The following is an 18,567-nucleotide window of genomic DNA, read 5'->3' as shown; positions in this document are numbered from 1 at the left end:
ATAATAAAAAGGTCAAAAATTTAAGTTTGAAAAACGAATAAATGGCAGTGATATTTTAGATATGCCATTTAAACAATTTTTAAATTTAGGAATCTCATGGTTCTTTTGAAAACTAAGTACATATTCAAAATGTAATAAGTGAAACCAGTTTTCCCCAAAAAGGTGCGATTAATTGATATCGAACACAACTAACTTATTTTGTCTTTCCAGTTTTCTTTTTTCAGAAAAAATGTACTATTTTATCGAAAATGCAACAGATACATAAAAAAAACATCGGTTTTCCCCTGAATCGTTTTTATAATCATTGGTTTAATCAATAATTTTTAACACGCAAACGGAGAGCATCGAAGCAACGTGACTTTGGCTGTATCTAGGCTCGAGTGTTAGCAAAGATCACGCAAGTTTAAAAAATTGAAAAACGTACTGCAAATATCTGTATTATTTCACGAATGTGGAAGCGAATTAAAACAGATGTAAGATTATATCAACCTTATAAGTCACCTACGAACTCTTGATAATAAATCTGTTGCTTAGGTTTTTCACTTTTCTGTGGTGATATCCTATACGACGTAATGAATATGGAATTTGAGCACTGTGGGCAAAAGTCCTCAAAATTCCGTGCGAGGTAGTAAAAGTTGTCCAAATTGGGATATATTTTTTTAAATACTCGAAATTATGTCCGCTTTCTTATGTCACCGAGACAATTGCGACATTTTAAGATCTCAACTTGCGATATCTTAAATACTTTCATAAACTACAATCAGAAATGTTTTCCATAAATGATACCACAAAATATGAACAATATTCCGCGAATATAAAAAATGTAAGGTATAAATTTTAAAACCAGTTGGTTTACAATTAATTCAACTACAAATTCTTGAAATTATACACCTGTTGATTTAGGTTTTGTGGGGTTAGATTTTATTGGTTTTAGTTTAATGAATTTAGGTTTATTAGGTCAGGTTTTTAGGCTTATTGTTTCAACAATTTGTGGTTAAAGGATTTGCAATTAACTGGTTTTAAGATTTACACCTACTTTTTTATATTCGCTAAATATTGTTCAAATTTTGTAGTATTAAGTATGGGAAACATTTCTGATTGTAGTTTATATGAGTATTTAAGACGTCGCAAGTCGAGATCTTAAAATATCGCAATAGACTATTTTTAATGTGACGTCACATATTTAGGCAACCCGCAACAAATTGGCATAGTTGAAATTGTACAGACCGAATAGCATAGCCTCCATACGCAGGTGAGATCTTGTTGATATGTCACCGCTGTCATCATCAGTGTATTTTCTCTTATTTTGTTTAATATTGGCATTTTCTAATTCTACTATGTATTGTTATTGTTTTTCTTGATGTCGTACTGTGTGTTTATTGAGTGTTTTTATTCTTCAAGTGATTTATTATAGACGTACTATTAACCATAACCAAACTTTCCTTGAATGATATCCTGTTGCGAGGCTACTTCGCTTACATGAAATTATCTTTAATGCGCATGCTCAGTAACATCGATATAATTTTAATTTATTAATTACCATAAAAGTCAATATTGTTCTCTAAATTTAAATATATAAATTCTATAATTCTATTAATTTGTCACTTGGAGTTTGAAACTTCTTAAATATTGCGAATATAGCGTTATTTAAGGTCATGACTTGACAAAGAAGCCATTTTTTGGCACATATGTCTAAAGTACATAAGGTCGAAAGTCGATCTAATAGTAATTCTTCATGACACTATGGGGTTGCCTATTATTTGGCGTATGTGACGTCACTACTAAAAAGGTCTGTGTCGCAGTGACATAAGAAAGCGGACAGTCATAATTACAAGCTTTTAAAAAATATACATCCCAATTTGGACAACTCTTACTACCTCCCACGGAATTTTTTCGCCCACTGTGCGGCGCTCTCTAGATTCTTTCACAAATGGAGGCGCAAGGAATTATTAGAAGTTATTAAGATATTCCGAGTTAATACGAAGAAATCTGGAGATAATTTGAGTTCATTGTCGCAATTTATAGTATTTTTTATGGTTGAAGTTCATCATTAGTTATTTCATCAGAATCACTAATCAAATAATTAAAATAACTACCCTGTATGTGGCAAAACCTTACTGTAAATACCTATCACAACTTTTCGTTTAATTTTAAATGAATATACGAAATAATTTTTTGATAAATATACAACGTGTAACATAAAGGTGAGGACGAAACTTAAAAGTGCATTCTATAGACGAAATTACGTCATTTTAACCCTTAATCATGGTTCATAGTTCTACAGTAATATAGAATTCACTGACTTTTCCACTTTTGCTCTGACTGTTTATGCATTACACTTTTTCTAGACTAGACACCATAATCTTTTTTATACCCAAAGAACCTCTTATAAAAGTTTCAAAACCACAAATAGTTTTCTCTTTCAAGAACCCAGAGCCGGTTTTCACAAAATTTTCCCACTTTCATGGATATATTTAAAATTCCCCGACTATTCCCTGTTTTTTATGAAGAATAATGAATTCCCTGACTTTTCCCGGTTTTCCAGGCCACTACGAACTCTGACTAATGCAATGTTGCTTAGTTTTGAAGATATAAGCCGACGAAGTCAATTTTTTATTTTCAAATATCTTTGGCGATCCCCTTTGACAGGGTTAGAAGCTCGACAATACCCCCGATGTAAAAAATATGCGTTTTAAGTCATTCGAAATACATACATGTGTAATTTTTGAAAAAAAATTGACTTCAACACCTTTAAGTTATTTATACGTTGTATATATTTTTTTTAAATTTAAAATCGACAGATAAACAACTAATTTAAGATTATTTCAATCACTAACCTTCTTTTCCGTCATTATGTATAAATGCATCGAGTGAGAATCGAAGTGCAAATCTGGATTTACGGGCGAGTCCTCTTCGACAGTTAAATCTCCATATTCCAAAGCGGAGGTAGACGATTCCACAACAATCTAGAACGGAAAAAACCACAATCAGATACTACGCAAAATTGCTTTATAAAAATTTGACGTGCCGCTGGCTAAATTCAAAAATAATTTCCTAATCTAAAGTACATAATAAACAGTTCAAGTAAATTTCATGCTGTAGGTCTCCATACAATGGAGCTAATTTTAAGTGACGGTTTCCTTCTCAGATAAAATGAAGAGTTAAATGTTGTAAACAACCTGCAGGTGGCTGTTATAGGCACACTTTTGTAAGGTCGCACGCGCTATAGCATTTGTTCTACAGGGTGTCCCGAATTGCACACGCCAAACTTTACTTGGCGATAGAACTCCCCGAAATAAAAAAAATATATCATATTTATTTAACTATATGAAGATGTTTGATAGAGGAAACTTGGGTTAATAACCAGTGGCAGAAAAAATTGTGAACCTTAGAATTTCGGCGCTACTGACTGTTTTGTAAATTGGATAAGTGCGTTTATTAGAAACAGTCGGGCACAATCGCATTTGATTCGAAACAATAAATTACGACCTTATGTAAGCATTGTATCGGAATTCTCACGAGTCTGACTGTTGGAAATTGTTTTGGACTGCTCTAGGAACAAAGCTCATAACATGGTGTCGAAGAAAAAATGTATCTATCACTTTATTAAAAAACCAGACAATTATGGATTTTTAAAAAAATTTAAAATAATGTTATTTATCAGATAGTTAAATAAATTTAAGATATCTTTTGAAAGAAGAGTGCGATTCGTGTATGAAGCTTGTCACTTTTTATTTTACTGATAAACATACGTTTACTTTAAAGGCAAATAAATGTAAAATTAAAAAAAGCCAATTTAATAATACAGATGCATACTAAGGTCCACAATTTATTTGCAAGAAAATGCAAAATGTTTAATTCAGTTAAATTATGATGGCGCTACTGACTTCACACTCTAATTTCGAACTCTAGATTATATGGTGTACAGGGTGTTCGGCAAATAACCTTCGTAAACTTAGCAATCGAATATTTGCGTAATTTTGACCCAAAAACTTGACTACTTGTATCCAATTGAAACTATTCGAGAAAAACGCGTTGAAACACTTCCAATTTTTCTTGACATTGTTAACACAGTTGTGTGACTGATATCTGGTTGGCTTCGGCAAAAATACATGCTCCAGGATTACTTTCATCCCGGATTTCGGCAGCGTAAACCATGGTCTTTATGTGGCTTCACAAGTAGAAGGATTGAAATCAGGAGATCTTAAGGCCTTTTCTTCTTATAGGTATGTTTCCAAAATTGTTACTGGATGCTCCACAAACGGGCGGTTAATGTTTGTTGCAAAATTATGAAAGTTCCAAAATTTCTTCATTAGTCATTAAGTAGAAGTGCTTCACTGCCAACTGTTCTTTAATGGTTCTACACACTATCCAATGAAACATGCCGCAAAGCACTGCGAGGGCACTTCTGGTAGAATCTGCTTCAACATCGTATATTTGTTGAATTGAAATCTAGGAAGCACATTTCCATCCAAGTCTCTGGGAGACCTGTACAAAAGTTTATTGGGCTGGAAACGGTCTTTCTGGATAACGTTGTCCATAAATGCGTTTGGTACCTTCCGAATTTTGGTGACCGTCTCCATAAATAATTGGCATATCGTGATATTCACCTAGAGTACATTTTCGGAATTTTACATTTGAATGTAAACAAAAGCACTAACATTTGTTTCCCAAAATTAAAAATGCTTTGCTTTATCGAAACTGAAAGAACACAACACAAAAGATAATACCTATGAAGTTATTTATTTGTTGCATTATTTTCGTTTTTTTTTCTTCTTTGTTTTTTTTTTTGGGTATTTTAACCACCTGTGAAAGTTTGTGTAGTATTTAAAAGTATCAGTAAAGGGTTATTTTTACATGAACACAGTTTTGCCTAAACAAAATTTCACAATGAAAAGGCAGACAAGAAAAATACAAAACACATCGCTTTGTATAGGGCGTTTTATAAAGTTGTTAACGCATCGAAAATCTGTTTCGTCGTCTGAAATTATTATTATTTACTTTTCATTTTAGTTGCTTTCGCTTTTTTGCTTAAACATTTAATAAACAACGTTATAATTTTACGTTTTGGTAATTAAAATTTTGATAAGTTTCCAATAATTCATTTCGATTGGATACATGTGGCAATGATTTATTTTCCTAACATCCTGTATGTATGTATGTATGTATGTATGTATGTATGTATGTATGTATTATTTAATAAACTGTAAAGTGTATTATATCTTAAATATCAATGCTACTTAATGTCTACTGTCAGAGAGTGACCTAAACAGAACTAGAGACTTTTTAACTTCTGATATTATTATTTCAGTCTTCAATAGACCTTCTTAGTATGACGTCACATACGCCAAATAATAGGCAACCCTATAGTGCGCACTGTCATGGAGAATTTCTCAGTATCGATTTCTTGATCGATTTTCGACCTTATGTCTTCTTTGTCATGACTTTAAATATCGCGATATTCTGGCAATATTAGAAATATTTAAGTTTCGATCCCCAAGTGACAAACTAAAAGAATTGTAGAATTTATATACATATTTAAATTCATAGAACAACATTGACTTTTATAGTAACTAATAAATTAAAATGATATCAATGTTACCGAGCATGCGCATTAAAGGTAATTTCATGTAAGAGAAGTAGGCTCGCAACAGGATATCATTCCAGAAAAGTTTGGTTATTGTCAAGAGTACGTCTATAATAACCCACTTGAAGAAAAACACAGTTGATAAACACGCTGATACAGCACAACACCAAGAAAAACAATAAAAAATACTTAGTAGAACTAGAAAATGTCAAGATTAAACAAAAGAAGAGAAAATACGCTAATGATGACAGCGATGACATATCAACAAGATCTCACCTGCGTATGAGGCTATTCTTTCCGAGCATGCGCATTAGGAATAACACGGCTAATGTTAAATTTTTACTTTATTTAAATTTAGGAATATTCTTTTATATCGTTTTAAGCACATTAGTGTATTCTCTATTTTACGAAACACGTGTTGGTTGTTCTTAAATACTTCCAAATCCTTGTAAAAATAAATTAATTTGAAGTTGTTCATTTTTATAGTATCTATGTAAGGGTCAGATTTGGTCTGTACAATTTCAACTATGACAATTTGTTGCGGGTTGCCTAAATATGTGACGTCGCACTAAAAAAGTCTATTGCGAATATTTGTGAATTCTACGAATATATATATACATCGCCTAAAGGATGATCGCTTACGTACAGAGCTACATAAATTATTTGGATCATTTGACGCGATGTGTGCTGATTTATTACCGACTCAACACGGAACGCGGTATTTGTCCGAATATATCGAATGCTTGCCGACGAATAATAACTTTTCATCCACACATGCGTTACCTTTTTTATTCATCTCGAACAATGTAAGCGTGTAGCCGGCGTAATACACGTTCACACATTACTGGAGCTGAATGAACACAATTCAATTTATACAACTTCCCCTGGACGTTGCTTTAATAGATATCAACAGCGAAACTGCCCATCGTTTACGCGTAGCGTATTTGTAAGGTAGATCAAAACATTCTCTCTTTTACATTTTTTCTCTCTCGTATCGCGTATACTGTGCGAACATTCTGGTGATGCGTGCATCGGTTCCAAATGTATAAAAGATAAAAAACGGTCGAATGAAGAAAATTTTAGCCCATTCTTTCCAAAATATTTTGAAAAATACAGGGTGTTAATTAAATATGTACAATAAATTCATCAGACTATTTTAAGACAACAAGTTGATATAAACATTGGTCCGCAGATGCTTCGTTTTCAAGATACAGGGGGTTAAACTTTTGCAAAAAATTGTTATTTCGTAAATATCTTAATACCCTTTACCCAACTTTATTGTAATTTGGCTGTGTTATTTGTAGTGGTAAGGGGTTAATTTAACCCTAACTTGATTAGATTTGTTAAGTCCAGTGGCGTCCCGAGCGGTACCTTAACGAATGTTTTTGACAAAAAAAATGTACACCACTTTTTTGTAATTTTTATATTTTTTGGATTAAGCAACTAAAAGCAACCTTTTTGTCTCTTGAATGTTTTTCGAATCTTGATTAATTTTTAGAGAAAAAAAATAAAATCCACTAAATTGCATATCCCTGGACCACACAAGAAACATTAAAAATATTCGTTAAGGTACCGCTCGGAACGCCACTGGACTTAACAAAGGTAATCAAGTTAGGGTTAAATTAGCCTCATAATATTACAAATAACACTGCCAAATTACAACATAATTGGGGATTGACGCCGAGCCACGAAATTACTAATAACCATATTTAAAATTCTAAACCAAATACAAACTTCCAATAATTCCAACAATGATTTAAAGATATAATATCAATGAGAATTATAATTTGCTACCGATTGATCATTTAAAACGTTTCAATACAGATATCACTGTTGCCATGGAAAGTACCTGTCCAACAGAATAATTGTTCGTACCAGTAGGTTTGCTAGCAGAATAGTTAACATAATTTTGCATAAATTTAAATTGCATGTTGGTGTAAATGTTAAGTTAAATGGGAAAAAAGGCATTCATTTTAGTATCACAGTGATAAATACATAATCACAACATATATTTTTTGTTATATGTAGTTCTAGTAACATTGCAACATATCCTGTTTGTAAGCCGATGTATCGGTATCGGTCGATCTCAAAATTATTAATTATAATATAATTAAAAAGATATAAAACTCAAAACAAAATACAGTGAGTTTTTACTCCTTTTTCTTATTCAATCCCTTCACCATCCAAAACATAATCAGCAAGAAAATTAAATCGCGAATGACACGCACGAAATTAAAGATATTAAACGGGATACCCTCAAGGTCAAGGCCAAGGTCATCATTGAATAGCCCGGAAAAAATCCTGAAACTTTTGTATGAAACGTTTTTCCGTATATCCCTTTACTTCCGAGTTATTCTGCGGTTTCCAGGCGGTATCTATCAAAAATCTTATTCGACCTTAAAATGACCTTGACCATGGTCTCAAGGTCTTGGTCAGTAATTTTCGTACGTAAAATTTTCCCCTCTTTCCAATGACGTGATAAAAAGTAGGGGTTCCCATTTGAAAAAATGACCTTGACCTTGAAATGAACTTCAAGGTCAAGGTCATGGTCATCTTTGAATAGCCCGGGAAAAATCCTGAAACTTTTGTATAAAACGTGTCCATACTTTTGGGATACCCTGTATTGTTAAATGCGGTTTTGTAAAGGAGGCGCATCTTTGGAGATTGCCGTTCTATTCGTTTGGACCAATAGTTTCACAGGCGTATGTTTGATCATTATTTACAAGAATGAATATATAAATTGACTTTACACCTAACATGGTACGGGTAGTAGAAGGAAAAACAAACGACCGACTTTATTTCCGTGAAACAGATATTACGAATACGACACCGCTTCAATTTGTTACATTTATTTTATTTTTCGGTTTACGAGAAGTCTTTTGTAATTTTCGCCACTTTCTGTGTGAAGTATTAGTTTTTACTCGAATCGAAATATAATTAGTTGCGTTTATTATTGTCAAAGAGAGCAGAACGCGACGGACCACATACGGCAGGCAACATGGACCTTAATAAGGTAAGACATTCCATGATGAGATGTGTTGAGGCGGACGGCATAACATGCGCAGCGGCTAGCCTGCCCAGTCAGTGACGGGGTATAAAAATTACGAAAAAATAAAAAAGCTTCGAAAAAACCCAGTTTCCAAGACGGCATCTGAGAAAACAAACATAGATGTTTCTAAAAGTCAAAGGTAGCTCCCCTCAAAATTACACCCTGTATAATTGTACGTCATTATATATTATTATAACGGGTATGATGTACAATAATGTGGTATTAGAGATTTATATTGATTTTTTTTGTCCTTTCAAAATTTTATTTATAAATACAGTAAGCATTAAATTACACTTTAAAAAAATATATATGTTGTATTTTTTGGGAGTGAGGAAGATTTCGAAATAAAACGAAATATCCACAAAATGCAAGATATTTTCATTTTCATCCTAAAAAGCTAAAAATGTTATTTTAATACGACGTCAAGGATAACACTCAACTACAACAACTATGTATTTTTTATTTTCTACAGTGTTGAACTATAAACCTATAATGCAAACACATGGTTTTTTTAAATGGCAATTACACATGGTGTTAATGAACTTATATAAAGTATTTTTGCCACATGTCCGTTATGTCAAAATGAGGTAAATACACGGATTTGTGTTGAGTAAAATGTAATTTTAAAATCTGACCTATCACAACATTGCAAGGAACCTTTTGAGAACTGCTGATTCTCATAGATGTTCAATGTACCCACTATTTGCTTGCAAACAAGCTTCAGCGCGACGTATCCAATTCGCTTGCACGCGTTGCAACAATGCCACGCCCTCTCCAGCAATCTGGAAAAGTAATGTCCGAAAAAAGTGAGCGGGGGCTCCGTCATGTAGTAACTACAAATTTTGCCGAACATTTAATGGCACGTCTTCTAATAACTCGGTGTCCAAATCTTTGCGCTACAGCAACAAATGTTCGCAGTGAGGGGGCACGTCGTTAGGATGTTATCATATATTCGCGATTGCTAAATAAATGCGCCTTTTTCAAAAGAAAACTTGGTAATACGGCTATTAAATGTACTCTCGAAAAACAGCACAGCAATCACTACAACAATGTATTACAAACTGACTTTCGAATACAGTCCGGCTTCATAAACTCGTAAAAAGTCTTACAGATAGTTTTGTAACTATTCGCCGCGATAAAATACATGCATTTCAGCAGTTCCAAAACAGTTTTAAACACATTTTTAATTAGCTCTATTCTCTACGACCTTAAACATGCGATACAAGTTTCTCTAGTATTATTTTTATCTCTATGCGATACGGAAGCTTCATAACTATTATTATGATCTAAACATTACATTATCAACAAAAAATATATTATACGGGGTACATCACTCTAGATTTTACTTTTCATGTGAACAGCGGTTCTCAAAATGTGACTGATGGTTGGTAGCCTTTGTTGAGAAATGGAAATACCATATAGGAAACCACCAACAAGGATCTTTATAGCATGATGATAAGAGTATTTGACTTAAAATTCGATCTGTGACTGTGACGTCATCTAATTTTTTCCAATTTCATAAATATTCTGGATATTTCTTCCTTTCGAAAGACATAAGATGATGTGAATAGAGGAATTAACCACTAGCAGATCCAGTCTCTACTGTTTTTGTCAGCTTTGCCGTGGAAGAGGATTAACTAGACTTGTTTTTATTACTTTTCTTCAAATTATTTAGTTTTCATTAGATAATATTCAATAAAAAAAGTACATATGATTTTGATTTTTGAGGAAACTCGGAAAAAATAGAAATTAACAGTATGGCTTTATAGACATTGATGAAAATAAGCATTGAAAGTATATTGTGACAAAATCAGTAACAGGACCAGCGTTATTCTCTATAAATATAATTTTGTCTTTTGAACGGGAAAACAAATCAAAACAATTTCAGACATGTGTGAAATGGGAAAAATAATTTCGATTACCTCACAGCCTTAAGATGGAATTGAAAGTGAAATATCTATATCATTATGCTGCAAAGATCCCCGTTTGCGATTTTCTATTTGCTTTTTCCGTTTTTCTGCAATGACGGCTAATCATCAGTTCCGTCACTATCACGTTATCGATATCATGCTAGGGTATCTCGATTATTAAAGACAGATGTTCCGGTTTTTACGAATATTGGTTGGAATTTTTGCGAGTCTTTAAAATCAAAACAGATTTCTGATGTCTTTTCGTTTCTAAGTTATAATCGAAAAAAAAGAAAATTTGGATATTCTCAGTGGCCTCTGTAGCTTTACAATTACATTTTTTCGAAACGTTGACATAATATAAGTAAATAAATTAACCTTTTTCAGATGTCCCGTGGAGGTGCCAATGAAAACAACCGTGAAGTCTCCTGTTGAGGTGGCAACCACTGCCGTCAGTCGGATGTTGAACAGCAATACAGGAACTGCAGCAACAGGTTGTTCTCCACCTAACGGCGTGTTAACATCAAGACCACAAAAATCCTCGCCGATCGTTTGCAGTTTCTGAAATGAAAAATAATGTGTTACTTACATTTATTGAAATATTAAACAAAATGCATTTAAAGTCGGTAAAGACTATAATGAGTGTAAAACAACTATAAAGTAAAACAGTTACAAAAAAAAAACAAAGAAAAGAATCTGACTCACGCCGATAGAATTTATTTCAAATGGTAAATCTACCAATAATATATACTTAAGTTTAGAAAGTATGGGAAATTTGTATTAATTTAAAAAGTAATGTAAAGGGATTTTGAAAAATATTATTTGGCAAAATATTCACAATTCATATATATCAATTAAATTGTCTTTACTTGCCAAAATCCATTCCTAATATTAGTTTTTGAAGTAAAAACTATTACACTATAAATATCTAATCAATTTAATTGGAGGAATTTCAATCACTCTTTTATTTATTTAGTACTAGTGTTTGTAAGATTTGTGTTAAATGTGTCTACTTCAGAAACAATCCCATCCGACGTTTCCAAAAACATAACAGATAAACAAACGTCTGGAATAAAAATATAGAACCAGAACTAAGTATCATATTTTTTAAATAGTAATGAACAATTTTAATTATATAAAAAGGTATTGTCAAAAAAATGACAAAGGAGATCAAAAGTCGTTGCAAAACGGCTACGCAACTAACAAACATGTAGTTCAGGTTGTCATGATTTTTGCAATGGCAAATCCTACTCTCACATCTACGATATAAGGTTTGCTCTATTCATTAAAATGATAAACCTTGAAGAACTATATAGGAGAAGCGCAAACCATGTGGTTCCAAAGATTATATACCCCAGGGTACAAGAAACTGAGGAATTGCTTCGAAGACATCAATTGAAGGAGCGTAGTAAGGAATATATAGATATGTTCCACACCCCAAAGGTGGACAAAACCCTGGAATTATTTCAAGGACTATTTTTGGGAATATCCTCGTTTGTGGTTGCAGGTGAAGGCAGTATCTCATCCTGGGGGTAAACTAAACATGGGGTAACTGTCGAGGATATAACTGAAAGGGATGTGGCTGAAAATCGGGTTCGCCTAAGGGCGGAAACGAATATTAAAAATGGTTTTTGTTTCGGGTAATGCGGTGAACCTTTATCGATCGAAACATCTGTGGAATAACAACTCTATTACAAGTGTAACGCAGCTACAGTATAATTGTATCAGTCAAGGTCATTTTAAGTATGTTGCCTTTACTTTTTAAATTCGTAAGTACAGTTATTTTAAAAAATAGTACTGTATTTAATTCATACTAATATCATGATTGAAACAATCATCTTTCATGTAACAAGTTGATAAGCTTACCGAATTAGGCGCTTCTACGTTATTGCAATGTACATGATAAAAATCTGGTGTCTGTGTGTAACAAATATTTTATGTTCGAGGATTATAGCATTAACGACCGTTTAAATAAAACTGTTCTCAATATCTACTTCTGAGGTTAATCTAATAATTCTTGAGAATGACTTAAATAAAACCTAGTTTCACGTTTAATTAGTAAGTGCTTTAGTTTTATCACTTATTTCGTGATTACCTGTGAAACCCAATAAACTGGTTTTAACAAAAGAAAAGTTTCACGTTTGGTTTATCTTTTATTTAATTTTATTATTTTATTGCATAACATGCAATAAAACCATTAAAATATTTTTACTACTACAATTTTGGAACAAGTGGCATCACTGCAGTATTGTTTATCTTCTTTTACATAGACATATCTTATCTTTTTCGTGCACGATTACCATAATTTTAAGGAACCGATTTTCATCTTCAACAGCGTCAAAAGTTTTTTGACAAAGTTTCCAGTAAAAAAAGGCTTTTATAAGAGCCTGTCCAATGAAATATTCATCGCATTTGAACGATTTCTGTTAAACGGTCTATCAGTAAGAACAGTATTTTATTCATAATTCATTTTTAACAACTCTTCGATGTAGTAGCATTTGCAGCAGATAGTTTCTTTGGAAAATTTAATTCGATGTCGCCATTTCGTTTTGAATTGATTTCTATAAAGATTCTACAACCGTCAGTCGATACAATCGCAAGCATTGTTTCAGACGATCATTTCAAACTATGACCCGTACAATCTGGATTGAGCAACCCAATATATCTAGACATTTGATATTTTCCCAAAGGTATTAACACCTATCGGCTGAACAGAACACTTTCCATTAAGGCAGAAGTTTCTCGTTTCGCCATCAATAATAAAAGTTTGAGGTTTATCGGTTTTTGACTACGGAATTCCGCTATCAGTGTATTACTCATATCTTCTGCATCACCAACTTTCATTTTAATAAATTCGTCTCCTCTGCATACACCAAGCTTTGTGCAACTTAAAATTGGAAAACATCTATTATTAGTCACTCTGCTCAAAGGAATAGCTGCATGAAAATTTCCTCAATCGTTAAATGTGTACCATTAGGTGCTTCGTTTACAAATTCGTGTATTTCAGTTTTGATTTCTCACTACGGTATCCCACGGATTGCCGCTTTAAATAAACGTTAACTTTGAAAATGGTTTAAAGATCGATCGTCCCTTTCAGCTATCATTAAAGCTTTTACTATGCAATATTCAGACCAAAGACTCGACGGTTTTATAGGCTTTGCTCTTTATGAAAAATAAGCAAGGAAAACATGTTCCGTAATATTATCCGCTTTTCCGAAACAAAAAAATCGTTGCATCTTTCATTCACATAGTTCTCTGACGTTTCAATTATGACACTCGAATAATACTAGTAATCAAAGTGGGCACAATCGATAAAAAATTAAACGTTCCAGAGCCATACGCATTGAATAGATTGATCGATGCGAAGTTTCAGATCAGGGGCAGATATGTACATATTATTTACGGTATAATGATGCGGATAATGAAATTACTAAAATGTGAAGTAGTTGCTTCGCTGCCATTAGTAAAAATGGCAACAGCAAAATTAAAAACTTCAGACTATTTTAGATATGTCCTGTGACCCCGGTATATGTTGACGATTGACCGCGGAACACTTAGGACAACTGTTAATAATTTTCTACAATCACTTTATTAACTATTGCTGGCACTTATTTTATTACGTACTATAACTATATATTTTATGGTACGTTCCATGTGAAACGTTTAGTGTAGAAAAATTGACACTGCCCGTTTTTGTTTCATACTATTATGCAATTACTTACATATATATTCTTATAATGCACCTAAAGAGTGCAGCTAGGGGAAGACAACGTTTGTCACTTCTTTTTTAATAAAATTACATAAAATGGAACCCTGTCTAGAGACAACCCTGTACCGCACTGCAGCGGCCTTAACATTTCCGACCTCTAGTTATGACACTCGAATAATACTAACCATCAAAGTGGACATCTACAAAAAAAATCGATAAAAAATGAAATTTTACCATTTCTTGCGGGAACTTGCAAGATCGAAGGCGAAACGTTGTAAAAAGATAACCGTAAAACGTCACTTTATAGCACCACGCGGTTTTAAAACCTCTCGCTTCCCTCTTATTTATAACCAAGTCGTTCGTGTAATAAAAAATGACTTATCGCATCTTAAATAACTATACATCATGATTTAAATCAGGTAATCTTATTTTATAATTTTAACAAATTAGACTGGAAAATATAACCTTGCGCTGGGGATAATTTACGAGCAGTAATTCAATAATGTACAGGGTGACCCGTTTTGGGTGGGACTGCAATGTACAGGTTAAACAGTGATAGAAACAAACTGTTATAAGTGTCCTGTGCTCCTATCTCGAGCTAAATTTAGTGCCGCAAACAGGTCCTGGGTAATTTTTGATGTACTGAGGATTTTATAATTTATAAATTTTCTATTTCTATACATAAAAATATTTTTTTCTTGTATTTAAGAACAACCAACACATGTTTCGTACAATAGATACACGAATATGCTCAAAACTTACAAAGAACGATATAAAAGAATATTCCTAAAAATAAATAAAGTAAAAATTTGACACAAAAATTTCCTAATGCGCATGCTCGAAAAGAATAGCCTCATATGCAGGTGAGATCTTGTTGATATGTCATCGCTGTCATCATTGGCTTACTTTCTCTTCTTTTGTTTTATCTTGGCATTTTCTAGTTCTACTAAGTATTTTTATTGTTTTTCTTGGTGATTTGCTGTGTCAGCGTGTTTATCGAGGGCTTTTTTTCCTCAAGTGGTTTATTTATTATAGACGTACTCTTAACCTTAGCTAAACTTTTCTTGAATGATATCCTGTTGTGAGGCTACTTCGCTTAGCCGACATTATTTTTAAGGCACGTGTGCTCAGTAACATGGATATAATTTTAATTTATTAATTACTATAAAACTCAATATTGTTCTATAAATTTAAATATATAAATCCATAATTCTTTTAGTTTGTCACTTGGGGACTGAAATTTCTTAAATATTTCTAGTATTGCCAGAATATCGCGATATTTAAGGTCATGGCGAAGAAGGTGCACTTATGTCCAAAGTACATAAGGTCTAAAATCGATCTAGTAAAAATATTGAGAAATTCTTCACGACAATGTGTACTATGGGGTTGTCTATTATTTGGCGTATGTGACGTCATTACTAAAAAGGTCTGTTGTGATTACATTGTATTTAAAACTGCACTTCTAACAAAAAATTCAAAAGACGAATAGTTTTGTAGCAATTTCGATTTATCTATATTGAAGGCTCCTAAATTAAAAAAAAAAAATTCTAAAATGGCTCGTTTTTCGAATATAATAAACATATTTTTTGTTACAACTTTTTATTTTATAATGCGGTCTTCTATTGAAAATAATTAAAGCTTTATAAAAAAAATAAACAAATCCAAGAAAAAAATAATGATTTTTTGTTAAAATAATATTGATTATATCAACCCTGTATACCCGCGTATTTGATATTTGAGTATACTAGCGCCGGCTGTTTTGATTATTTTGTAGGTAGGTATGTTATAAATTTATATGAAGTAAATGTTTGTCATTGTTAAATGTGAGTTAGTGAACCAATGCTGTTGAAACTATATCACCATCCACATATTTACCATAAACTGATTATCTTTTACATTTAAATATATAATTTTCCGCAGGGTTTGAAGGATATAATATATCAACGATATATATCACGATGATATATCATATATATCCCGATATATATATATATATATATATATCATGATATTTAAATTCTGATATATACATGGATATGGATATTTATAACAAATGTAAAATTTGCGAACTGGTAAAAAATGTAGTTATTCCTATAAAAAATATGTGCACGACTATGTCGTTCATCATTATTCAATGCCTAACCACTAATTAGTTAAATCATTCTAAGTTGATCACCAATTTTATTTGTTTAATGGAACTATATTATTATCGACCTTAGCTCAGTTTTTATTATTTTGTGATCGTTTTTATTACAATATTGTATTCTTTTCTTAATAAAAAAAAAGTACAGTAGCAATATTCTTATTATTTATCAGTATTTTACATTAGCAAAAAAATAGACAAACATTACAAAATAAATATCAAAATTTGATATATGTATATCCGACAAATATCGGATATATATCCGATATGATATTTATATAAATATGATGATATTTTCGAACTTTGATTTTCCGTTATATATTCAGATTTGATTATATTTTTATTTTGTTATAGAATGGGGAAATGTTAAATATGTATATATACAAATTATCTCTACAAAAAAGTAGAATTTTACAATGTTTGATCTTCATAAATTTTGCGTAAGTACACATACTTAATTCTAAAACTAAGAAACATAAAACTGGCAGGTCGATCTTTAGTTATCCCGAAGTTAAAGGCTGTCGGTTTTGGCTTCTTGGCATTTCTAGTGATATATTGCTTGCTCTCTTCTTCAGAAAAATTTTTGAAACTGAAGATTTGCTGTGGATACTGATCCATATCGTTATGATGCATGATTTGAAGTCACTGACCTGTGACGTTCCGATCTTTGATATTTACGGATTAGTCTTCTAGGCCGTCGTCTCGGTAAAAATTACATGATGTTCAAATTTTCTGGACATCATCCTTCTCTTACTAGTATCACGGTACTACTTAAGTCTATCACGTGTCCTCTACCACGCAACTGCTTATTTCTCTCTTTAGGTAACGCCTGTGTTATTTGACTGCGTGGTAACTTTTGTTTAATATGTAAACGGAATGCTATATAAACCGAGACCTTGGTTTTACGTTGCTCTAACAGGTCGACTTGGGAAAGGCTGACCTTATCTTCCTTGAAATGTCGAAAACGGTACTAACATTGTGCTTGCTTAAGAGAAGGCCTATTTTATCTGTATGTTCATCCTTGTGTATAGGGAAGGCAGATTGTTGCCTTTTTCTTGTTTTTAGGTATCCTGCTAACAGCTCGCTGAAAATTTCTGCTGGTTCATTCATTTCCTCTGAGAATTGATCGTAGAAATGTAGTTCCTGGTCTAAGCGTTACCGGCACAGATGTGTCACCACCATCCGGCCCAGAAACAAAGTATCAAGGAGGTTAATTTCGTATTTGGTCAGACATAATACTAATGGGATGATGTTAAATATATTTAATGTAAATGCAGTGACTAATTTCGAATTTCCAAACAGGAAATGCATGTGACATGGAAATTGTGAGACTGTTTTAATACAGGGTGCAATACAGGATTAATTACCCAAAGATAAAGTATTGGACAAAAATTGCTATGAGGAAATAGTCAATAACCCTCCGTTTTCCAGATTTGGAGTGCGAAATTTGAAAAAAAAATAAAAATTTCTAAAGTATCTCCGAAGACGATTGACAGAGAGTGATGAAACTTTAACTAATGATTTATTTATAGTAATTAAAGGTAAGAATCTATTGAACTTATTGTTTTTTAAATACACTCCGTATATTTGCCACTTCCTATTTGGCTTTTTGCCTCATACTTTACTCATACCTTTTTAGAATTTATTTTTTCGCGAGTCAGAGCAACTTTCGGTGTCACGTAGCCCTATGGCATAGTTAGCTGAAGTAAGCAGCTGTAGTTCCTATGCTAAAAAATATATATTCAATTTGTATTTCTAGGGATATATGATGATTTAGGTAACGTATAAGTTTCAAAATTTAGAATTACTAGTTAGTCTATTGTCGTAGGAATGGATACGATTCAGATTTCGCTCATGTTTCGAATTTACCAACGAACCACCCAAACCACGGATTTTTGATGCCAAAGTACTAAAGGCAAGCTGCCAGAGCAGGCCCAAGCAGCCCTCCAACCAGGAGAACAAGGTCAGACATGAAAATTCGCGGATGTTTCGAAAACATACCTGAAACTCCCCAACCGCGACGAACGGTCTTTCACAACATGCAAGACGTTCAACACATTGTACGAAGATACCCAGACGTCCACCACATCCGTCGAATGACGCCAGACCAGAATCAGAATTAAGAAAATCGCCGACCTTCTGAAAATTTTCACCCACCTTTCGAATTTCCTA

General features: G+C 32.7%; 1 protein-coding gene across 2 annotated transcripts in view; it reads right to left on the bottom strand.

Moving 5' to 3' along the window:
• Positions 1-18,567, bottom strand: part of LOC108906272 (plexin-A4) — a 93,289-nt gene that overhangs the window by 37,039 nt on the left and 37,683 nt on the right. For both annotated transcript variants that reach the window (XM_018709488.1, XM_018709486.1), the window contains 2 exons: positions 10,922-11,104; positions 2,838-2,966 (listed from right to left, as the gene is read on the bottom strand). In XM_018709488.1, coding sequence (XP_018565004.1) covers positions 2,838-2,966; positions 10,922-11,104 — 312 coding nt within the window. The remainder of the gene's footprint in view (positions 1-2,837; positions 2,967-10,921; positions 11,105-18,567) is intronic.

The sequence above is a fragment of the Anoplophora glabripennis genome, unplaced genomic scaffold (genome assembly GCF_000390285.2).
Source record: "Anoplophora glabripennis isolate ALB-LARVAE unplaced genomic scaffold, Agla_2.0 scaffold32, whole genome shotgun sequence".
Lineage (NCBI taxonomy): Eukaryota > Metazoa > Arthropoda > Insecta > Coleoptera > Cerambycidae > Anoplophora > Anoplophora glabripennis.
The sequence above is the reverse complement of the archived record's forward strand: the minus strand, read 5'-3'. Positions and strand labels throughout refer to the sequence as shown.